Source organism: Labrus mixtus, chromosome 17, assembly GCF_963584025.1.
Source record: "Labrus mixtus chromosome 17, fLabMix1.1, whole genome shotgun sequence".
Taxonomy (NCBI): Eukaryota; Metazoa; Chordata; class Actinopteri; order Labriformes; family Labridae; genus Labrus; species Labrus mixtus.
In genome coordinates, this window is record NC_083628.1 from 18,697,453 (window position 1) to 18,722,613 (window position 25,161).

A 25,161-nucleotide genomic window follows, 5' to 3' on the forward strand; every position below is an offset into this window, starting at 1 on the left:
AACTCTGAAAGACATTCAGCACCTCAAAGAAAAGTCAGAGTATTGTTGAGACGGGTCAAAGTCTTAAATCACAGTAAAGACTTTTTTTCATCCAGCGGTTTGTCAGTTTCTCTAATTCAACATGACATTCAGACACGTGGCAGAGTCGTAGTGCAGGCTGCAATCTGGACACCAGGACTCCTCGAAGATTAGATCCTCATGTTGTCCTTTAGATGATGTTTGTCTTTATCTCTGTACTCACAGTGTCCTGTGTTTCTGTCTGCAGCTGATCCAGGTCTGTCGATGGACTCAGACGTCGTGGCTGAAGCTCAGAGTGGATCAGCACCAACACCTGAAGGTAACACAAACACACGACTTCACTGACAGCTGGTCGGCTCACCATCGATATCAAGAAGTTCAATACAAGTGTGGAAATGTTTAAGAGGAAGCTTCATGCAGCGTGTTATTTTATGAACAATAGGCAGACACAGTGGCGGTGTTTCCTGACGTCTTGTCATCACCGGGACGCTGCCAGGTTTGTGCTCATGCAGAAGCCAAACCCAACATTTCTCTCGCAGCACTTCAACAGAAGAAGCTGCTGAATGACGGGACTGATGGATACACTGATTTTTTTTTACTTCAAGAAATACTAAATGTTGTGCACCATCAGAACGTTTTATCTACCAGGGTCATTGCAGATATTTTAAGTCGTGCTTTAGAAAATCAGCCAGTCAAGTTTGACTCACTGTTGTTAACTGTCTTGGCAAACACAACCCTGGGATTTTGAGTGTCCTCTCGGGCAGGCGTCTGCTGCCCGTGGCTGTGAAAGCTGAAAGGAAATGGAGGCGGACCTTAGCTGACGTCGCCCTCAACCAGCTCACTCTGCTGGGTTCAGATGTGTTCTCCTCCGTGTCAGATGACAGTTAATTAATTTTTTTAAAGGTTTATTTTGGGGCTTTCCTTGCCTCCATCTTGGATTGAGGGCAGAGGACAGTGGGGGAATGACATGCAGGAAAAGAGCCACAGGTTGGACTCGAACCTGGGCCGCCCACATGGAGTACTGAACCCTCCGTACATGGTGCGCGTGCATTAACCACTAGGCTACCGGCGCCCCAACAGTTAATTTTTTATAACATAAACACGCGACGATAATTGAACAATGTATGTTGTGTTGTTCTTACTCTCTGATGTACGTCACTTTGGGTTAAAGCGTCTGCTCAGTGAATTGTAGAATTAAACAGAAAACTTAATAACCAAAAGAAAACGAGGACACACTCAGCTCCAAACTCTCCAACGAGGTAGCTCACAGTCTTATCACTGTTCTCCCACATCTGCCCGCCTCAGCTAATCAGGACGCCGGCTCCCCAGCTATTGGCCGTATCACCAGTCAGGAAGGCTGGTGATACGGCCTCTGTAGCTTGAGCATGCAATAAAACCAATCGGGATCAGTGTTGCTGTGACATCAGCAACAAACTATCTTTTCTCTAGAATTCAGCGTCCTGAAGAATCCAAGTTCATTAATGATCAGAGAGATGATTTTTCCTTCTGCAGTTTGAGAATGTGGCGTCCTGATGGGTGCCCCGTGTTCAGTGCGGCGTCCTGGTGGATGTTCAGAGTTCAGTGTGGCGTCCTGGCGGTTGTTCAGTTGCGGCGCCCTGCCATCAATCATGTTTTAATCTAAAGGAAATCTTCCTCAGAGCTGCGGCGGGGTCGGTCTAATTCCAGTGTACAGTCATGGAAAAGTGCAATGCGAGGACTGAGCGTCGGTTTGAAATGAGCACACATGTAACAGTTTTCAGGATCATTTTATAACAATTCTTTGACATGAAACAGAAAGCTCTGCAGGGCTTGGTGTGCGATTATTCTTCCTGTCTTATAATTGTTATTTTAGGAAGTCGTTCAGGCTCATTGGGACCTGTTCAAGGAGAACATGTAGTCAGGGTGGTCCCAGGGGTCACTTTGTGTAACTCACTCAGCCAGCTCATGAAGAATAGATTATTATGGGAATAACGTTGATGATTATCGTTTAGTCTCTGACCTCACACAGCAGCGAATCGTCAAACACCATCAGCATGAATCATTCCTACAGCGCTGTCAGTTAGGGTGACGTTTAAAATGCAAAGATAACGTTTTCACATCAGGATTCATTTGTTCTTATTAACTCAACTAAACTTTATGCAGGTCTCTTTTTGCCGTGTGTGAAATTTGAAGTCTTGGCTGGACTTTTTCCGTGTGATTTATGCCGTCTTCATTCTTATAGGACCAATCAGTAAGATGTGTACTGAGTGAAATGATAAAGTGATCTTGCTATATGATCAGACATTAAGGAAACATGCTATGTTGAAGTGCTGGCTTCTCTGACAACAATGCAGCAGTCAGTATGTCCTCCTTCTAACTTTAGATTCTGGTCCTGAATGATCTGGATTTGTTTGGACCAGAGAAGGTAGGCAGTTTTAAGGCGACCCCCACACACGGCTGTTTTGGACGCCCCTCGGTTTGCCAGATATGAGAGCAGTTATCAGGTCAAACCAACAGGTGTTGCAGCGATGGAAGCGGGCAAGAGAAGTGGTTCAGATAGAAGTGATTGTACTCGATCTAAAAAGCCTCTGCATGTTTCTAATAAGCTCCACGAGCAGAAACGTGCTCAAACTAGGATCAATATTGGAGATGCTTTTGAAAAATAGAGAGAGGTTAGAACACAGAAAGGTTTACAGACCGATGCAGAGCTGGATAAACACTGAAGCTTCAGTGTTCACCACATGGTGACCTGTGTGAGCATGGACTCTAGAGAGGAGGGGGGAGACAGCTCTCTACAATGTTTAGAATTTGAACTGCAGTACCCATTTTAAACACTAGGTGTTCACAGGCTAATTCAATATAACTCTTCATGAAGTCCTCTATTAATAAAGTATGTTGTTCAACTCTCCAAGCAGGAGTACAGCGGGTTAGCAGACCAATAGGAGAGGTGAGGCGTGGATCATAAAACTGTTTCTAGTCAGGAAAGTGTAGACCAGTACACAGCTGAGCCTTCCCAGTCTGCAGAACACGGACAAAGTTTGCATCAACGAGGCTATGATGGTGCTAACACTAAACGGCCTCTCATCAGAATCTGGAATGATTAAATATAACAAATCAGAATATATCAATGAAAACTTGACCCTATCAGAGAGTGTTTCAAACTTCATGTTATGGATGCACTTCGGTGTAAACACAGTATATGAAGGCTGATACCCAGCTCAGGCTGAACTGAACAAAGTCAAAGGAAAGCAGAAGTCAAGTTCACACGATCTCTTTCACCTGTGTTTGCTCTGTGTGTTTAGTGGGTTTCATTTTCTCACAGCTGTGTGAACTGCTCTGAAGTCCTGTCAACACTAACCTCCATCTTATTGTGGTTGCTGTTTCTCAGAAACACGTTTGATTGAGGAGAATCTTCTTCATGAAGTTAGTTTCACTCTCACCTAACATCGTTTGCTGTGTTTCTTTGAGCGGTCGTTTGTCAGACAAACAGGCCGGTTGTCCGAGCAGAGCAGCTTTTGGACTGGAGCCAGAGCTCCAGCTTTGAGAGAAAGCTGCTTTTCATTACCTCTATCTCTCGGGAAAAGGACTAATCAATCAAGCACTCCAGCCTTGATATTTGAGCCACCCCTGCCTCCATAAAAGTCCTCTCCTAGTCACAATGTAGGCTGGCTTTGGACCTGCGGTGATGAAGGCTGAATCACACAGTGGATTGCTGTAAGTGGGCCAGCCTGCATGCAGGCATGCCGCCTTTATCTCTGCAGGAGTGCATTACACTCTGTGAGGGTATGGTGATGGATAACAGTGTTTGAAGTGTTGATTCAGAATACAACATCCAAAATTGGGCAACAAACATGGATCTCTGTCGTGCTTCTAAAAGCCAAAACATTCCAGTCTGGACTGGTCTGGACTTTTTTCCACATGATTGAAGATCTTTTTTTTTTCCAGAGCTTTATACCCAGTTGTGGGAATTTGTGCTCCATTTATCTTTGGGTCATCTTTGCCTTTATTATTGCCTGCGACGAGGACTTTAGCCTCTTTATATGAGGCGCACGCTGCAATCACTGAGCTGACCCGGCACCCATCAATCCATTATCTACACCCCTTTTCCCGTTCGGTGTTGTGGGGGGCTGGAGTGGATCCCAGCTGTCATTGGACGAGAGGCGGGGTTACACCCTGGACTGTTCACAGGCCAATCACAGCGCTGACATATAGAGACAGACAACCAGCCACACTCACATTCACACCTACGGACAATTTAGAGTCACCAGTTAATATAACCAGCATGTCTTTGGACTGTGGGAGGAAGCCGGAGTACCCGGAGAGAACCCACACATGCACGAGGAAAACATGCAAACTCCACACAGAGAGACTCCTGTCAGACGGGGATTCAAACCAGGAACCTCCTCGCTGTGAGGGGACAGTGCTAACCACTGCACCATCCTGAACCAACACTCTTAGCTCCATATTCCAGCGCTTCAGATAGTATAGTTTCTGAATCAGGTCAAGGTTTGTCCTGACGTCCCTTTCCTCAGCAAGATCTTGAGGATCCTGAGGTGTTCCAGTACATGTGGGATGCGTTATCCTTCCAGTGAACTCTGTGTCCACCCCAGGTTATCCCACAAGTTATTGTGACATGCTTGGAAAATCTTCAGAGGAAGGCACCCAGGAGGCATCCTAATTAGGTGCCTGAAACTTTTCAGCTGTTTCTTTTTGGATGCAAAGAACCAGCGGCTCTCCAACATGAGATACATGAGCTCCAAACTCTTGGTTTTTTTGGTCGATTCCCAAAGATCAGTGAGGGTTCAAACACAGACTGACCTGTAAGTCAAAGGCTTTGCCTGACATTTAAGCTCCCTCTCCATCAGGAAGGTTCAGTACAACTCTTGCACACCTTCTGACGCTGCACACACACCTGTCTGTTACTCTCACAATCCATTTTTACCCTCACACATGAACAAGACCTCGAGATAAACTGCTAATGGTTACCCACTAGGAGAAAGCAATCCGTCATTCTCCAGCAGAGAACCACGGCCTCAGACTTTGAGGTTCTGACTCTGATGACATCCTCGTCCAGTTGGCTTCAAAGGATCCTCCCTCCAGCTGGAGGTCACAGTTTAAGTGACCAACAGAACCACATCATCTGCAAAGAGTAGAGATGCAGATGGTCCGGCTAGGTACAGCTACATCATGCCAAGCTGTTTTTACACATGCACTCTTAGAAAATCCTAGAACATTTGAGGCATGCTGTCCCTGAAATCTTCCTGAGTTGGGTGTTCACATATGCACCTCATAGCGGACTTAGACTCTCAAGACAGGAAGGGAATAGAATGATGCAGTCGAAGCAACACAGCCTGACGCAACGATGACACATTTCTGCTTTAATCTCTGTTTTCATTTCAATGAAACGTCTAGTTTCAGGAAGTTTTCAGGAGCTATGTGAATGTGTGAAAGGCTAGTAATAGGTCCAGCCTGTTTTTATTTAGATCTCAGAGATGACTCCAGAGTCTCAACGCGCTTTCCAGTCTGCGACGGACCAATCCTTAGACCTTTGGTGGTCAAGTTGTCATGACATATGCTAAATTCAGAGTTTGTTGAATCCCATGGGTCGGCCCTCCGTGTATAACTTCTGTCCTCTAATCACGCCTGCAAGAATTATTGAAGCTGTTTGATCCGTCCTGTCCTGCCCTGCCCTCGCACGCTGATTCACACACTCAGAGAGCTGCTGTAAGTCCTTAAACGAGGGATGAAGACGTTATAATTAAAGAGCAGCGTGCTGACATCACTCGTGTGCAGCCCTGCTCTGTGGAGAGATCTGCTGCGGCCGGGGAGGGGACGCTGGGCACACAAGTCTGTGTTTCCGTTCATAAACTTGAAGTGCAGATGGTACAAAGATCCAGGAGACTTCTGAGTGTGTTTATTAATGTCTCTGCACCGCGCCATCCCTCTTTCTGTCCTTATACAGTCATCTGCCCAGCGAGGAGATATCCTCACAGACACTCAGACATTCCTGCGTCAGCGCTGAGGTCAGAAACTCTGATCAGCACGTTCACTCTGAACCCTCTGAATCCTATTATTCTTCAGCAGAGCCCAGTCAGTCTCTCTGAAAAGTCAACACTAGCCGTTCTCATATTTAGTTTGGCTAATTGCATCGTTGTTGTGCGTCTCCTGAGACACGTTTAAGTAAAGCTTTGAGTATTCACGAGCGAGCTTAATTGAAACTTCAGGCCTCGGGAACACTCAGCACCCCGTCACTCTGCAGAGAGGAAAAACAGAGCCCGAGTCATTTTTCATTTCTTTGCTCTCTGGTGGCTCGCTAATGTTTTTGGTTTTTTTTTTGCCTTTGTCCTTGTTTACCTTTGTTTTTTTTTCTGTCTCTGTCGTTCTCTTTCCATTACCGAAGGCCGTTTATCCAGCTTTATTTCATCTGCTGTCAGCCACACTCCCGTCCTGCAGGACCAGACCATGTGGTCTCCAATCAGCTCTTGGAGGGGGAGCTGAACCGGGGCCAGGAGACGTTAGAGGGGGAAAGGCTGGTCGCACAGTTTATAGGGTTATACTTTGTTTAAAAACCATAAAGTCTCCGTTATTTATATGTTTATGGAATTGAAAAGTATCAAGACTTTAAAAAAGATATCTATTGAGAGAGAGAGAGAGAGGGAGAGAGAGAGAGACAGAGAGAGTGCCGTCTAAATAACACAACGTCATCGCCAGCATTTTTAGAGAGTGTGCAGAGGTTTGTGTGCAATTCCTTGTGAGTGCTCAGGACTTCTGTTTCTGTTGCCGTTGTATCGAAACATGTACCGAGATCTTTGCTTTCTTACTATTCACTAACAAGGACAACAACAAGAAAGATATTGATTGAGAATAGTTTATTGTAATATGCATGGAGGAGATCGAAATGATGAATTGGAAGATTGAGGGTGGATAGATGAAGTGGATGAAGGTTAGGGTGGAGGGAAGGAGGTAAGAGTGGAGGGAAGAAAAGATGGAGGCAAGGGTAGAGGGATGAATGGAAGAAGGACTTGTGTCAGCTGATGTAGGTACGACGTGAGGAAACCAGAGGGGTCGAGACTCTGGGCGGGGGAGAAGTTAAGAAACAGAGGGGTTTGAGGGGGAGGGATGTGAAATCAGCGCCAGAGGAATAGGAGTGATTCAGGCGTGCTTAAATACGCATGGAACAGAAAGGGGTTGTGTTTGAGGCGTGGTCTATGCTCCTGAGCCAAGTTTCAAAAACTATATTGATTGTAATGAAGTTATAAAATCTGATATCGAGACAACCCTAGTCGTCTGTCCAGCACAGAGGTTGAATAAATAACGGGTGTAACCACAGTGACAGATCGGTTTGTCGACTAACTTTTTGAAGCGGTGAGATTTGCATTTGATTTGCCGCCATGTTGATCTTCTCCTTGAGCAGGAGGACGAAGAGGGTGGAGCAGGATTTTATGAAAAGTCTATCTGCTTTTTCTGCAAAAGTGCCGAAACTTAGCTCATCGTTCACCGTGACTTTGTACTTTCATATTGATTCCATGAGGGCGCAATGTCGGTTTGCCAGTCTGTGAGTTCACATTGCATTTCTGCATTGTGAAAACACGGCACAGCTGGAGCTCCACATACACAGTCAGTCAGACATGCACACACACACACACACACACACACACACACACACACACACACACACACACACACACACACACACACACACACACACACACACACACACACACACACAGCGCTGCGCTCCCCCGCTGGCTCAGCTGATCCCGTCTCTTCCTGTCTGATTTGAAAGAACATAAAAAAGGAGATATTTTTCAATACTTTCCAGCAAGATCACTAAGAAAACAAAAACACAACAGCTGGCTACAAGAAGCTCCAAATAATCTTGAGTCTTAATTAATGACTGCGGCCCTCAATTAAACACTGTTCATCATCAGCTGCTCCCAACCAAACAGAATATGCTGTAACGAGGGGCACAAGAAGCAAAATATTTATCTCATCAGGAAAGTCTGCTTCGCTTAATCCACTTACGCTCGTCACCCGGGAGATAATTGTGCCCTCGCTCCTCGTTTACGTCCGAGAGAAGGAGAGAAAGAGTCAAACATCTGGAGAGTGAAATCCTCTGTTTTTTTATATTCTGATATTTGTGTGCTCATCTTTTTGATAATAGAGAAAGTCTTAAAGTGGAGACGGATTCCTAAAAGAGTTTATGATCAATCTGAAAGTCTAAACGGGTAAAGGCGAGCGAGCCTGCACGCCATCAGTCATGTAAGGAGAACCATAAATAGAGCCGGACCTTTAAGGAGAAATGTTACACTCAGCAACTTTAATCTAATGTCACAGTTCATTCTAAACAACTTACAGCTTGAGGTCGCTCGTCTGGACTGAATTTGATCCAATCTGGTTTGTTTCAGTGTTTTGATTTGTCTGAGAGACGAAGCTGTTTGTGAACAATTAGTGAATAATCTCTCCTCAGTTAACCCCTCGTGTACCTGCTGACTTAGCCAGAGGTTTTGTGCAGGATGTTTTGGCGGAGGTTAACATGTCTTACTCAGAGTTTTTAACCTCGCCTGTGTTTCCTCTCCTGCAGGTTACTTTCTGGAGTTCCAGGAGCCCGTCAACAACATCACACACTTCCAGGGTCAGACGGCCACGCTGCACTGCAAAGTGACAGGAAACCCCCGGCCGAGCATCCGCTGGCTGAAGAACGACGCCCCCGTGGTCCAGGAGCAGGGACGCATCACCATCCGCAAGATCGAGGCCGGATCCAAGCTGCGGATCCAGGACCTGGACACGACCGACACGGGGTACTATCAGTGTGTCGCCTCCAACCCGCTGAAAGTCATCTCTGCTACGGGCGTGCTGTACGTCAAACTAGGTACGGATCACATTCACACTTAAAGTCAGACGGAGAAACTACAGGAAGTAAAAGTTTAATTTATGATCTTTAGTCTCTCATGTTGGGCTACCTGATCAAGTCTTAAACTTTTTGTGTCCACAGGTCAGATGCCCACACACAGCCCAGACGAATCGTGAGTAAACACTTTCCTCACACAAACATGTTTGTCAGCATGTGTCTGAATTAATGAGCGGTGGATCTCTTGGCGATTTGAACGTGAGCGTTTTTTTAGTTGCTGCACTCACAAAATCTCAGATGAAATTAGTTCAACCTTTTGGGCGCAGTGCCACGCTGGTCGATGTCCCCTCTCGCTCACAGACCAATCACAATCAAGAAGGGGCGGGTCTTCTGATCGTAACTTTGTCAACAACAATGACGAAGGAGAAACTAATCCGACTCGTTTGTTTGTAAACTTTTAGTTTCTGTGTTTCCTTGGTGAGGTTTCTCTGAAACCAAATATTACACATAAAGGAGTCATTTAAAAACCGACTTAAAGATCACTATACAGAATGGCTGTGAGCCAACTTTGGTTACCTAGCAACAGTAAGAGTCGGTGAGAAGAAGTCTGAATCTGAGGTGGTGGCGCTGCCAGAGCAACAACAAAAAAGACGTTAATGGACACAAACCTGCATTCTGTTATAACAGAAAAAGGCCTGTTGTACCTGTTGTACATATTGTGACATTGAAAGGTGGAGTCAGTAGCAGCTTGTAAACCCAACCTTCAAACTGCTAACACACGCTGGCACAAGCTAACTGCCTGTGTTTGTCACCTGCCCATCCAACAGGAAGCAGACCAACTCCACGTCCACGGGTAAAAGACAACACAAGGTTCACCCTCGTTTTAGAACGAGCTTTATCCGCTTGGTGTTTCTCCTCACTGTGATTATATTTTCTCTTCTTTGCTGCTACGTCAACGTCCGGCATAATCACTGAATTGTATCCACTCCTAAACTCACCTGCTGCGCTGTCATTGGCTGGAGGAAACACACCAGCTCCCCGCCCAGAAACGTCCCGAGTCAACCAGAACAAAGCAGAACAGTAAAATCCAGTCAGAGGACAGAGTCTCTGCAGACACAGTCACCACCACACATGTACGGAGGCCCAGAAGGGACGATGGAGCAGCTTCACTTTAGGAGAAGTCTGTATTTTATTTTGAAGGAGAAAGCTGCAGACTCTACCTTTAAGGTGGAATGATTTGTTAAGGTCATATTTTGTTGTTTGTTGTTAAAGTTTGACAATGATTTAGTTTTTGAATCAAAGCTTCAGTTTAATGATGGTAGCTAACCACCTGTTAGACGGGCTAAATGTTTTTGAGGTGAGGACGGATTCAGACGCTGGAATTCAGGAAATGACTGCAGTTAATGAATATCCTCGGAGGTGTTGAAGTGTTAATGCGTGTTTGTGGTGTCTGAGGTGTTTGCCCAAAGCTAATGTGAACATGCTAAGACTTGACAAACAGTCATACCTGCACCGAGTTATTAGGAACGGCTCAGACCTTCAGCGTTTAGCTCGGCTGCACCGAGTGATGAAACCATGAGGGGCGAGGGAGGACTCTCTCTCTCTCTCTTTGTGGGTTTGAGTCATGAGGATTCAGAGTTCAGAGCAGACGAGAGGAGCAGCAGTCGTGGTTTTGGAAAGAATGCTGAATCATGTCCTCGTTGCTCAGTGACTCTTTCAGGGAGATTATCTCATCAGCCAACAATACGACTCCTCTGACCTCTTTAATCTGCAGCTGGTTACGAGAAGAGGCGTTCATTTTGGTATTAGCCCTCTCAGTGACGTCATCGATTACTTTCTGAAGAGGCGTTATGAAGCCCACCTATACTATGGGCTACCTGGAGGTGTCATGTCAAGCTCCCATCTTCTCCTCATGTTCACCATTCAGTCACCATTGTCAGTCTGTGAAACCTCTAGAGCAGCTCGTCAGCTGGGAGAAGAGAGAAAAATTAGATTTATTGTGTTAGTCCGACTAAAACTGGACTTTTAAAGTACCTGAATGACGTTCAAAGTCGGACTAACACGCTTAGATAATGTGGATGGACATCAATTAACTCTGACATGTTTACACCTCAATCTGAACCAAACTGGACTGGGCGTTCTGAGCCGCTCCACAGTCCCCACGCCAGACTTTGACCCGTAACTCAAACAGCATTAGCGCGTAGCTTAGCATAAGTCACATAATCATCTGCCTTCGGATATCACCACAAGCTAGAGGGTTAGCATGCATCGTGTTTGAACTCAAATGAAAGCGTAGAGCGTGTATGAAATGTGCAGAGCTGTAAAGTTGTCCGTGTTTGACCACCACTTTGCCGTTCGCTAACTTTTTAGCACGTTCAACCTGAAGGCAGTCCAGTAGTAAATACCTAAAATGGGGCAAATCGCTACCTACCGTAGCAGAGCAGCACATCTTAAATAAATGGATTCCCTTTAAGTGGATGTGCACTGGGACAAGATCAAAAGTCAAATTACATTGGCTAATCGAGCTGCAACCATAGCTCGACTTAAATGTGCGTTGAGACTACGTCCATGTCTGTGGTGTAAAGCGATGCCCCCTAGTGGCAGCTGTGATTGTTACAGGTAGAAGGCACTGATGTACCCTTAGCCTTCAGCAAGAAGAACAAGCTAGCAAGCTAACACACAGAATTAAACACGAATAGAAGCAGACTTTTAATTCTGTGCTTAACAACATCTCTGTTCTAAACTTTTAAAATATTTCAGTAAACTTTTCAAAGTGTTCCTGCTCGCTTCACAGAACAAATCAGGTTTCTGTTTGTTTGACGCTGTGGTCGAGTGAGAGGATAAAAACAAACGTCTCCTGTTGATGGTGGAAGTGTTGGATGTTGTTTGTTTTGTCCTGCACTGTGTTACTGCTCCGTCTGTTTAACTCTTCACTCTCTCTCTCTGGAGGCTGTTAGCAACGATTCTGACATCTGACTGGTGGCGTTGACGCAGTAAGAACTCTGGGAACAGCGTGTGTGTTTAAAAACAACGACATGTCGAGGAAACAGTCTCTGAGTTTATCTCTCTGCTGCTCATCATTCACACTGACCACACACAGACACACAACCAGAACAACCTCTCTAACATAACAGACCTTCAGACCAACATAAATCACCGTCTCTTTGTAATCATAGTTTCACACAGACACACACACACACACACACACACACACACACACACACACACACACACACACACACACACACACACACACACACACACACACACACACAGTAGTAGTAGATAACAGCTGGCTGGAGCTCTTTTGTAAATGTAACAAATTTAAAAATGAAGTTTAGTTTAACGTTGTTTAAAACTGTCTTGCTCTTTTTACACCTCAGAGTTCACTTTAATTGCATTTACAAAGTTTCTGCAGGCAACACGACCTCTGAGTGCCGCCATGTTTTCAGGCTAAATGAGAAAAATCTCTGCATAAAGTCAGGGAGTCATTTTCTCAAACTGGAACACAGCGCACACTTCGATAAACAAAGAAGGGGGAAAAACATATTTGTGGACTGTTGCATCATGTTGCATGAAGTTGAAACAAAGCAGCTGCTGATGTTGTTTTAATAAAGGATCTTTGATCAGAGCCTGCTGAGCTGTAAGTGAACCACACAGACGACACTGAAGGAGTCGGCGCTGATTCTATCAAACACATTCCTAACATGATTCCAGGTTCACCACTCCGACAGCTTCATCAAACTATTCTGGTGGTTGCGGTCGATTTTTATCTTAGCTCAGCGACTGAAACACACACCGACTCCTTTTTCAGGAGACTAAAGAGGGAGGAGAAAAAGAAGGACTCAAACCTGATTCTCAAAGTAAAACAACATGGCTCTCTTCTTTTATTAGTTTTTAACCTAAAGGTTTAGGACTCAAAGGATTCAGAAGCGTTACTCAAAAGCTGCTTTTTTAAAATCGAATTCATGCAGACAACAGGATTTATTGTCAGTTTGTCCTCCCGCAGCGAGCGGCTCAATGAGATAACTGCTTCATAAATCTGATTGTAAGTAAAAAGACGTCCTGTGTTCACTGAATAAATCAGAGCAGCGGCCTGAACATCAGAGGTGATTTCAGCGAGTCTGTACTCTGTGTGTGTGTGTGTGTGTGTGTGTGTGTGTGTGTGTGTGTGTGTGTGTGTGTGTGTGTGTGTGTGTGTGTGTGTGTGTGTGTGTGTGTGTGTGTGTGTGTCTGTGTCTGCTTTTAGCTCAGCCTGTTTGTTTTGTGGATTAGGACTTGAGTCGGGCTGGGAGACTAAGCCCAGCACAAACATGACACGAGCGTGACCCGAGCACAGAGCGAGTCAGAAAACACGTTCAGATCAGAGAGCTTAAACCGACACGACTTCCTGTACAGACCGACACGGACCCCGCAGGTCAACACAAAGATCAACACGTCTGCAGGCGGAGGAGAGAGCCGACTGTTTACCGAGCTGCTCCTCAGGACGGTTTTATTACACTTTTGATTCTGTTTGTCAGAGGTAGCTTGAGACGAGACACATACGTGTCAGACGAAGCAGCAGAGTCCTCTATAAGACACTATAATGTGAATATTTGTCTTTCTATCAATGCTACGTGTAGTTGAACAGAATCTCAATGTGAACTAAAGAGTGGAGAAGAACATACTGGAGAACAGGGAACATAATGCAGCAGGTTCATTAGAGCACAGAGATGGTAGAGGTGGCGTGCAGACAGTCTATGGTCGTGCAGCGATCACAGGGAATAAACGTCACCACCCCCTCCCACTCGCTCCAGGTGAATTCTCCTGATTATATCCTGCTGCGTTCTCACATCAGCTCATACTGACTTTCTGCAGAATAAATACGAGGAGGCTGGAGGAGAAACATTCAGCTGTTTGTGTTCACACCTGATGCTCCTCCTGCAGCTTTTCAGGAGTTTTCTGCAGGTGTGAAAGCACTATTTGTGTGTTTTACAACAGTGCAAAGGTTGTTAAATAATGTACCTTTTTTTAAACTATACATCTAACCAGATGAAGGAGTTTAGAACGACCATGTCCTATTGTTCAAGGCCGCTCTGATGAATCGCCCCTTCAGCCCAAGCAAGTTTCAGACATAAAACATAACTTCTTTATTTCATGTTTCTGTTGCACGATGAAGGATCATTTTCAGACTCAGTTTGTGGAGTGGTCAGTCTGTAATGTCGCTCCTGTTTTTGATCCTTGCGCAAAGACACGGCTGATAAACAAACGTGCAGTTATTCAGCGACAGCATGAAGGTTGAGTTTTTTCTGGACTCATATTTGAAATGGTTGACTTTTAGGAGGCAGGACTGCACACAGTACAATGCCTGGTTTTATTTCAGGGCTTATAAACGGGGTCAGGTTGAGCAGCGGGGCCTCATGAACGTTGGGCTCTGCAGGAAGTCGTTTTCTGCCGCCTGTCATCACACTTTACAATCGCCCCCTGTGTGTGTGTGAGCAGAGCCAACATTGATTCATTTATGGACTCTCTGTTGTCGTCTACCTGGCCGATTCAGTATCAATAAACGCTCTCTACAAACCAGGCTGCCGACTGTTTCCTGAATACAGAGCCCGTCTTTCTCTGGGAGAAAAAGACTTCATCTTCTGCACTTGTTTAGAGACTGTTAGAAAAAATACAGTGAGAACGACTATGTGTAAAAGTTAGCTGAAACTCGTCAAAGATGTTGAATTAATTTAATTTCGGTCAATGGTTTGGCTCATCGGGTAGAGCAGGCAGAGACTATTTTGCTTTCGACGTATTGGTTGTAGGTTCCAGCCATGATGAAGGCGACCCCTCATTTCCTTTCTTCTTATCAGCTGTCCTATCAAAAAAGGGAAACATTTTCAAAACAATTATAATACAAATTTACAGCCACACAATATCGGTTTCAGATTATGAACTGTAGAAGATGAAATCCACAGATTCACATTTTTCCAAAAGTGTTGCGCTGTTTTCCATCACAGTCTTTCACAGAGTGGTGAACCTCTCCCTGGTCTACTTCAGATAAGCTCCGCCCCTCTTTGATGCTCTTTTTTATACCCAATCATGTGACTAATCTGTTGACACTTAAACTTATTACCTGTGAGATGTTCCATTTCTGGTTGCATGAACTTCAGTAACGAGTCAACGGGACGGAGTGCAGGTTCTGTGTCTCTCTAACAGAAGGGTAGCTCATGCTAACTAGCAGCTGACTGCAGATACTTTGCATGAATCCAGAAACACAAACAGACAAAGGAGTGTGCAGAACTTTGTCTGTTCCTGCCTACACTCCTCCTCCTCTCTGATAAGATATTGTTTTCTTTGAAGGAGGGTCCTCACTCCTCACGCTGGTGTTCTGCTTTTAAGGGTTAAACTCAGATCCTGAAGGAAAACCAGAAATCAGCCTGCTAATGACTTTTCCATGACATAATGTTTTACAATCCTTGTGTGTGTGTGTGTGTGTGAGGACAGATTTGACGAGCTGCAGACATGACCGTTTTAAACAACGGAGGAGAAATCCAAACACAGAGGCCTGTTCCTTTTAGTTAAAGCTGCTTCCCTTTCTCATATTGCCTCGCCGTTAGCGTCCGTGTTAATGTCTTTACTGGCTGAGCTGAAGACTCTTAAGAGTCTGCACACATGAATGACAGACAGCGTTTATGGAAAACTCTAAAAATTTAATACTGGAATGGTTCCTCTTCATTTGATGGAAAGATTTGTTGTTTTTCCCGTCTTGGTTAGCATTGACTGACAGCATATTTTTCAGCCTGTCTTAATCTGCGTCTCCTTATTTAAAGGTCACATATAAAACAAATCCACTCCACCATGTTTCTCTAACACTAATATGTGTCTCTAGTCTGTCTACAAACCCCCCAATGATGAGAAAAGTCCATCCTCTCCGTCTTTTGCCTGCTCCACTTTTCAGAAAATGTGTGCTCAAACAGGCCGATTTTCCCTTCATGACATCACAAAGGGCAGTAGCCCCTCCCCCAGGTGGGTGACACTCCCACAGCTAGGTGTTTGTTCTGCCCTCTGAGTCTGCCTTCTCACCGTAAACAATAGTACATGGAGTAAGAAAGCCCGAGACACCCAAGCCCTTCCAGAGAGGGGGCGTGGTCAGACACAGCTCATTTACATATTTAAAGGTACAGACACAGAAACAGCCTGTTCTGAGCAGGGCTGAAATAGAGGGGTTTATAGACATGATCAAATACAGGATCAGAGTGGATTTAGAACAAGAAACTTCACACACATGTTTTGAGGAGCTCTGAGACTTATTTACACTGATTGAAGAGGACGAGGTTATGTGACCTTTAAATTATATCCAAACCCCTTTTTTATTAGTGATGCATGCTCCCTTTGGGGTCAACAGTTTCCTCATCTTGGGAGGATGATGTGGGGTTTAAGGGTCTCTACTGTGACCCTCTTTCTACTAATTTTCTCGTGATTCCAAAAAGAAAGCAAAAGTATTTCTACTTTGAAGCGTGAATGAAGAAAGTGCAGACTGATTGGCTGTTGTTTTTATTTCAGATGCGAGTTAGGCTCTTCCATACAAAGTGAAAAAAGTCCAGTTTCCCATCTGTCATGCTGTTATATGTTCGTAAAGCAGCCTCTGTTTCCCCTCACAGATCACGTGATAAAGGTTTCTGTCAGCCGTACCGAGGCATCGCCTGTGCTCGCTTCATCGGAAACCAGAGCATCTATGTGGAGTCTCTTCAGATGCAGGGCGAGAGTGAGAACCGCATCACAGGTGAGAACAAACACAGGTTTATTATTCATTATAAGATGAGTATAATTATTAGTACTAAAATATCTTACGCTTTATTAATTTGTGTCTCTCTCTCTTAGCTGCCTTCACCATGATCGGCACCTCCACCCACCTGTCGGATCAGTGCTCCCGCTTCGCCATCCCGTCCTTCTGTTACTACGTCTTCCCTCTGTGCGACGAAGGTGCTCGGGCCCCGCGCAAGCGTCAGCTCTGCAGGGACGAGTGCGAGGCCCTGGAGAACGATCTGTGCCACGCCGAGTACACCATCGCCCGGTCCAACCCCATGATCCTCATGCAGCTGGAGCTGCCGAAGTGCAACCTCCTGCCGCGACCCGGAACCAGTGATGCTGCTTCCTGTATGAGGATCGGAGTGCCGCAGGACAAACTAGGGCCATGTAGGTTGATGCTCAAGTGCAACACCGTCATGTTCAAGAGTTTGTGATTTGAACTTAAAGGGGACATAATATGAAAAATCCACTTGTACAGTGTTTCTGAACATATAATTGGGTGACCTGAGTATCTACTGACCCACAAAATGTGAAATAAACCCATGCAGTCCTTTGTTTGTGGTCTGCATAAGTCTTACAACACAGAGGAAAATGCTCCAATTTGCTCTCCTTGTGATGTCGCAGTGGGATTCTGTACCCTCCCCTCCCCTGGTATCTCCACACATGGACTCCACCTCCAGCAAAACTTTTGCACAGGTCCGCCATTTTTAGTCTTGCTACAGAGGAGTGATGTCTACTGGGAAAACTCAGGGGGGTTCATTTAAAGAGACACACACACCAAAACGGAGCGTTTTGAGAGAGCTGGTTTATACAGGGTCACAAACCTCCTCTGGTGCTTGATTCATGTTATATTTTGACCAAAGCACAGCACAGATGTTTCATTTAGACCACAGGGGACTGTTTGAAAAGGTGGAGTAGGGGGATAATATGTCCTCTTTTAAAGCACATGCACCTCACAGCTGAAGGCGTTCCCTGTAGGACCGGAGTAGAGGGGACGTCAGGACATGGTGTAAAAAGAACGACTGAAGTGGCCAACGCAGCTACAGATTCTGACTCTACATTGAGAATAATTGCCTTAATATCAGTGTTACCTTTAGTTTGAGACATTCACATCTCAAGGTCACCCGTGTCAGAACATCGCCACTGACTCCCTGTGTGCTCCTCAGATTCGCCCTCAGATCACAGCTGTTACAACGGGAGCGGAGCGGACTACAGAGGAACGGTCAGCGTCACAAGGTCGGGTCATCACTGCCAGCCGTGGAGCTCTCAGTACCCCCACAGTCACCACATGACCAAGGACCAGCCCGAGCTGTGGGGGAGTCACAACTTCTGTCGTAACCCCGGGGGACAGATGGAGGCGCCCTGGTGCTTCACCCTGGACCCCCATGTCAGAGTGGACCTGTGTGACATCCAGCCCTGCAGTGAGTTGTCTCTTCATACTTTCTGGGATCTTTGATATATTTTAATGATACTTTGAGTTAATGAATATTATAAGCAGGCTTTCCCAACCTTGGAGTCACATGGAATTAAAATGGGGTGTCCTGAAATTTCTATTTATAGATCAAAGTAAAACTATTGAAGTACTCAGCCTTAATTAAGCAACACAACATTATCCAGTTCAGCAGACGTTGTACTGTGAGCCATAGCCCATAATTATAGCCGTAAACAGTGATTATGAGGTTATGGAGGATATCTGTTAATGGTCTAGTAATTGTAGAAACATGTCATAGAGAATAACGCATAAAAAAGTGCTTCAAAATGAACAATAAAGAGCCAAAATGCCACAAATATGCATGAGGAATGACTGCATTTTATTATAAAGCTATCATTGTTATCAAAAGCAGATCAGTCTCAAACCCCACATAGAAAATGTGTTTTATATCAAAAACCATAATCAGTCTCAAAAACTAGACATCAGTCTCTACATGATGCTAACATATAAAAATACCAAACGCCCATCCCTGAAAAGAAGGTCAGTCGGTTTAATGTGCTTCACAGAGTCATGTGTTGTATTTTTCCCAGACTCACAAAGACAGCTGACAGGTGATTTGTTTCTACAGTTTGACCTTTGATAGAAACAAATGATGGTTACTGCACCTTTACAACTTCTCCACTGACATACAGTGTGAACTGCAGTATCTCATTACCCGTGTGTGTCCACACGACCGCTGGAAGCAGCGATGTATGAAGAGCTTTTGTCATCATATATGAACCAGCAGAGGTTAGTGTTACTGCTCGGCTGTGTGCGGATGTCACATCGCGTTAAAAAAATTGCCTGAGTGAACAACAGAGTCTAGATGTGCTCAGGAGATTTATGATATCTTTGTCGCTGAGTGAATGTGTGAAAGAGACTTTGTGATGATGAGACAGAAGGAGAGCTGAAATAAGAGTGTTGGTAGCTGCACATGTGGTTTGTTGTGCAGGACTGCCCTGTGATTAATCTTTCAGCTCTGCACAAAGAAGGATGTGATCTACACACTGTAAACTCCGCGATTTCTTAAGATGTGTGTTTGTCCTGGAGGTTTTTGAAGTGCTGTAAAAGCTGTTGGCCGGCTCTACATGTCCTTCTTGTTGATGGCATTGAACAGTTCCTTTGTATGATGGACCGCAGAGTCCAATCAAACCACAGACTGAGATTTCAACAGACACTTCTGGGACTTTTTGAAGGTCAACATAAAACTTCCCTTCTGGAATTCAAGAACTTTCCTCTCTCTGTTGGCTCACAAACCAAGCTCTCTCATCTTTTAGCTCTCGATAGAAGGTGCTGGTGATATCTTTCAAGGTCCTCCTCTGAACTGCCAAAGTGCTTAGGCCCCCGTCCAATTCCCCCATCTTGGCCCTGACCCTCCGCCTGGTCTGCTGCCATGCAAAGTTGGCTGTCCTGTTTCTATCAGGGTCGGGACCTTGTGGTCAACAAGCCATCCAGACCACAAACTCTTAGAAAGACATGGATGTTGCTACTTGGTTTAAAGTTTAGCCAATGCAGAAGTGCCCTAAAATTAAAAGGTCTGGTGGTATAGAGTTTTTAAAAATGAACCTACTTCATCGTTGATTTATTCCCTCATTAAACATTCCTAATGAGTTTACTGTCTCAATCCTGAGTTTCAAGTCTTCTTCAATACAGTTTAATGTAAAGTTAATCATGTTCCCATTTAAGTCTGATTTATACCTCTGTGTCGAATCTACACCATAGCATTCACCATAGGTTTTATGTAGCCCCGTACCTAATGGAAAAGTCTACGACCTGCACCTCCTCAAAGATGTAACCCAGGTCGAAATGAGGCAACCCCAAGCCCTGTGATTGGACCGTTAGGTAGCATTGTTTTTGTGGCATTTACAACATTTTTGGTGCCGGTCCCGTTTTTAAAATTCTGCAGGACGAAGAACCCTACAAGGCGGTATAATTAACTACTGCTCCATATTCACAGCTCCAACTCCCAACATAATACGCTCAGTTTCAGTCACCATGGTTTCCTGAACACAAACAAGCAGAGAGTGTGGCGGTAAACAAAACTGGCGATATAACAAGCATGGAAGTCGGACTGCCTGCCAACTAGCATTTGTAGACGACGTACAATACTGCAGAGCTACGCAGACACACCAACGCACAAGTATGTAGTGCTCACAATAAGGATGGCAACTACAGCTTAGAATCGACGCAGAGGTATAAACCAGGATTTGGAGTCAAATAGGCCAGAAGTCATCAAGCTAACTGACCCCTTTAAAGTTAGCTGACAATTTGTCCAACCCCTCGCTCCTCTCGAGCTCCACTTTCTCTCTCAAATATGGAAGCTCTTTGCCCCCAAAAAACAAGACAGTGAAGAACAAACTGCCATACCTGTTATTTTTATTAGCTCTGTAAATAATGGTCCAGTTTTAATTGGCTGCTATCTCTGCTATCGTCCTCTCTCTCTAGAGCCTCCAGACAACCCTAGGAAGGAGATCCTGTTCATTCTGATCCCTGCGATTGCGATACCGCTGGTCATCGCCTGCCTCTTCTTCCTGGTTTGCATGTGCCGCAATAAACAAAAGGAATCGATAGACTCACCGCCTCGCTGCCAGCTCAGTGGCTCACCCAACCAGGACATGGAGCTGTCACAGCTCAGTCAACAGAAGCACCAGGTAATGACCATGGGCTTTAATGTGGGGAGGAGGCGTTTACATTTTTATTTTTTTCACTTTCTCTTTGAATTCAAATCCACTGTGCAGTGTTTTGATGCCTGAAGACAATTACAATTCAAGGATTTAGCTCTCCATATCCATTCTACAGCAGCAGCTAACACTGTTGATTATTATCAGTGTTTCTATCACAGTTTATTGTCAGAGACCATATAAAAAAGCAGAACCAGATTGTTTTTACCAGCTGGTTACCATCTGTGGTCCCTGGGCAGGTTGGTAGTAATGGAGATTTGGTTTCGATCTGAATACGTTTAAATAAAAGAGAAAGTGACCTCCATACACCTGATTTAAGAACTGTTGCATTACAGTGCTTAAGTTCAACATTGGGTTTTATTGTTGGCCATACACTTTGATGACATGTCTTTCTATTTATTGCTTTGTGCCTGCAGGCCAAGCTGCGGGAGATTAACATGTCCGCTGTGAGGTTTATGGAGGAGCTGGGCGAGGACCGGTTCGGCAAGGTTTACAAGGGCCACCTGTACAGCACCGCACCTGGAGAGCAAGGCCAGGTGGTGGCCATCAAGACATTAAAGGACAAAGTCGACTCCACTCTCTGCGAGGAATTCCGACATGAAGCCATGCTCCGCTTTCACCTGCAGCACCAGAATATTGTTTGTCTGCTGGGTGTGGTCACCAAAGAGCATCCGATGAGCATGATATTCACCTACTCCAGCCTCGGAGACCTGCACGAGTATCTGGTGATGCGCTCCCCTAACTCAGACGTCGGCAGCTCGGATGATGACAAGACAGTGAAATCCACACTAGAGCAGGCTGATTTCCTTCATTTTATCACCCAGATTGCAGCAGGGATGGAGTACCTCTCCAGCCAGCAGGTTGTCCACAAAGATCTTGCTGCCAGAAACATTTTGGTCTCTGACAAACTCAGCGTCAAGATCCTTGATCTGGGATTGTTCAGAGATGTGTACTCTGCAGATTACTACAACCTCATGGGAACAAGCCCTTTCCCGATTCGCTGGATGTCTCCAGAAGCTATCATGTATGGAAAATTCTCCACGGACTCCGACATCTGGTCTTATGGTGTCCTCCTGTGGGAGACTTTCAACTATGGTCTGCAGCCATACTGTGGACACTCCAACCAGGATGTGATCGAGATGGTGCAAAGCCACCAGTTGCTGTCTTCTCCGGATGACTGCCCAGCCTGGATTTACACACTCATGCTGGAGTGTTGGAGTGAGTTCCCAGCGAGAAGGCCTCGCTTCAAGGACATCCACACTCGTCTGCGCTCCTGGGAGAGTCTGTCCAACTACAACAGCTCTGCTCAGACTTCTGGCACCAGCAACACCACCCAGACCAGCTCCCTGAGCACCAGCCCTGTTAGCAACATTAGCATGAGCACAGCCAATGCATCGCGCTACACAAGTCCTAAAAAAACCTCGCCATTCCACCAGCCACAGTTCATGCCTATGAAGGGGCAAATGCACCGTTCAATGGTGCCCCCACAGCTTTACATCCCTGTCAACGGATATCACCCCATGCCAGCCTACCCATACCTGCAGAACTTTTACCCCATGCAAATACCCATGCCAATACCCCAGCAGCAGATGCACCACCCACCACAGATGGTTCCCAAAGCTGGTTCTCACCACAGCGGCAGTGGATCCACATCTACAGGGTATGTCACCACTGCCCCTTCCAATACTTCAGCCACAGAGCGAGCAGCTTTGCTAAACGAGGACTCCAAGACCAATGAGGAGGACTTGGCAAACAGGACGTCCCCAGAAGAGTTAGACCATAACAAGGACTCATCAGTGCCTGAAACAGAGCTTCTAGGTGACAATGATCCTCCACCGACTTACGAACTGGGGATTGACCTGTCAGACACATAAGTGGGGTGTCTGAAGACCAGTATGAACTAATCTGTGACCTATGCTTGCCAAAACTTGATAAGTAGCGCCAAGTGAAGTGAGAAAAAGTACGGAACAGTGACTGAATGTTTTTGTACAAGTTTTATTTTATAGTACTGACCCATTTGAATGTCAAGTGCGTCTCACGTTTGTACCTCTCGAACTCCTGTGCCAATCAATAAGCAAAAGTTATCACGCTACCCTCTGTAGACATTTCTTTGGTTGCAATTTAGAAGACTTTGCGTTCTTGACGTTGCTGTGCAACACAAACATGTTCTTCTGAGGTTGCCTTTTTCCTGATAGAAGTTGTGCCCATCATGCACTCAGCACCAAGAGCCACTCCTCCAAGGGCCTTAAACTGGCAGGCCATGAGGTCAGGATTGATGCCCCCAACACCTCAAAACCCTGGACATCACACATTGGTGTTCTGTGAAAGGCACAAGAACTGCTGCCAGAACCCAGAACAGAACTCAGGTTTCAGTGGTGTTGGTGTTTAGCTTGTTCACAACTTCTGCCTGAACCAGAGATGCTTGGTGACAGGGATCACCCACATACTGATGAATGAATTCATCAAACACATAAGTAGGGTGTCGTGTGTAAAGACAGTGCAGCTTATATGCTTAAAGAACAGCAAACAGTGCAGTGAGCAATTGTTCAAAACAGTGACCGAATGTTTATGTTAGAGTTTCTTAGTTGGAGCTTTTGATTGTAAAGTGTTTTTCATGTTTGTACCTCTCAAACTCTTCAGTTGCTGAAAGAGCAAAACTAACTTTCTTAATCTGCTGCCATTAAGAAGAATTTATTTCCTTTCCTCACTTTTTCAACACTGAAAGATTTTGTAACCCACAACATCTTCAGAACTTGCCTTTCCTTGATAGAAGTTTTGAATTTGCCAATGCACGTCACGCCATGAGCAACGTTTCCCCCCCTGCCATATACAGGCCATTCACTGGTCGGATTTGTGCCACCCACCCTCTCAACTTTGTTTATTTGATTTCCAGACCACAATTTTGCTCCTGGCACACAGGTTCCAGTTACATTCAGAATTTGTGCAACTTTCAATGACCATTGGAAGATGTTTTTGAGGGAATAATTCTAAGGATTGTAAAAGCATCAAGCATAAAACAACACAGATTGCTTGATGGATAGAATATTGTAGAATCTATGAAAGAAAGGTCTATGGTTTAGTTTATTAATATTCTACTCACTGAGATGTATTTTGGACTTATTTCCCTACATCAACTTTGACAACCAAGTTGTAGGGATTTGTAATTTATGTACTTTGGTTTACACATTTGTATTTGTTTGTAACTTGTCTTCATTGTGTTTATACTGTGTCTTTTCCACCATGTTTGCTTTGTTGAAGCAGAGGTTTGCTCACCGATTAATGTCCACGTAAAGTCATATGAATAAAATGGGGGATTTCCCCTCCGTAAGAGAAGGAAATTATGTTCTATCACTTGTTCTTTGTCATCACATTTCATTTAATGTTTAGTATGTTTAACACTGAGCAGTCACTTTACATCAGGCTTAAAATATACTTTGTAGTTAAGAAATACAACAACAGCCTGGAGTGTAAGCAAATGCATACTGAACCTTTTAACTCACAGCTTCAAGTCTCTCTAACAAATCATTTAAAAAAAATGGTTTGTCTGGGGTTTTTACACCTCTAAATTAAACAGCAAAGAAAAGGTAAGCATGTGATGGATCTTGCTGTAAAATATTTGCACAATCGTTGTACATGAACCTGCTGCTAAAAGTGTTCATTCACATCTGGGATTCTGGGTTTTACAGCACAAACTCATCTCAAAGTAATCTTTCCTATTTCAGGACATTTCAACCACATGTTTCAGCTCCTTTCACACACGCCCTGCATTCCTGAAATGTCCCCAAATCTTCAGATTGAGCTGCTAGTTTGAACGCACATATGCAAGACCCAATGTCCAAAAGACGGGTTGAGCTGATGTGTGAACGTAGTTGGTAATGAAACAGACCCCGTGGAGTTGGGCGCGCAACGTCAGGGGTAGTAGCACCAGATGCATGCATTGGGGCATGTTTTGATGCTCCAAATACTTTTAAATGACCCTAGTAGCTCACAATGCTGATCTATTTCAGAGTTCAACGTCTCGACAGGAGGGTCGAGGATTCAGTCGCCTGCAGCCACATGTTGAAGAGTCCTTGGGCACTGAATTGCAAATTGCTCCCGAGTGGCATAGCCTTAGGTGTGTGAATGGGCCTTGTTATAACTGATGGACACATTGCATAACAACCTCTGCATCACTGTGTGAATGTATCATGTGGTGTATGAACAACTTTGAGGAGTCCAGAATAATAGAAAAGTGTTTTATGCAAGTGTTTAATTCATATTGCAGGGTTAGCGTCATTTGATAAGAAATCACCTTTAAGTCATTGAGTTAGTATTAAATGTCAAAGCTTTGTGTTGCCAAAGGAGGACAGAAAAACTCCCATCAGCTTGCTCTTAATGAGGCTGAG

At 44.9% G+C, this 25,161-nt stretch overlaps 1 protein-coding gene across 1 annotated transcript in view; it reads left to right on the top strand.

Moving 5' to 3' along the window:
• Positions 1-24,122, top strand: part of ror2 (receptor tyrosine kinase-like orphan receptor 2) — a 48,285-nt gene extending 24,163 nt beyond the window's left edge. Inside the window, exons 2-9 of the mRNA XM_061061036.1 lie at positions 266-337; positions 8,582-8,869; positions 8,993-9,023; positions 16,477-16,598; positions 16,697-17,011; positions 17,791-18,045; positions 20,541-20,746; positions 21,193-24,122. Of these exons, the coding sequence (XP_060917019.1) occupies positions 266-337; positions 8,582-8,869; positions 8,993-9,023; positions 16,477-16,598; positions 16,697-17,011; positions 17,791-18,045; positions 20,541-20,746; positions 21,193-22,650 (2,747 nt within the window). The 3' untranslated portion in view covers positions 22,651-24,122. The remainder of the gene's footprint in view (positions 1-265; positions 338-8,581; positions 8,870-8,992; positions 9,024-16,476; positions 16,599-16,696; positions 17,012-17,790; positions 18,046-20,540; positions 20,747-21,192) is intronic.
• The last annotated feature ends 1,039 nt before the right edge of the window (positions 24,123-25,161 follow it).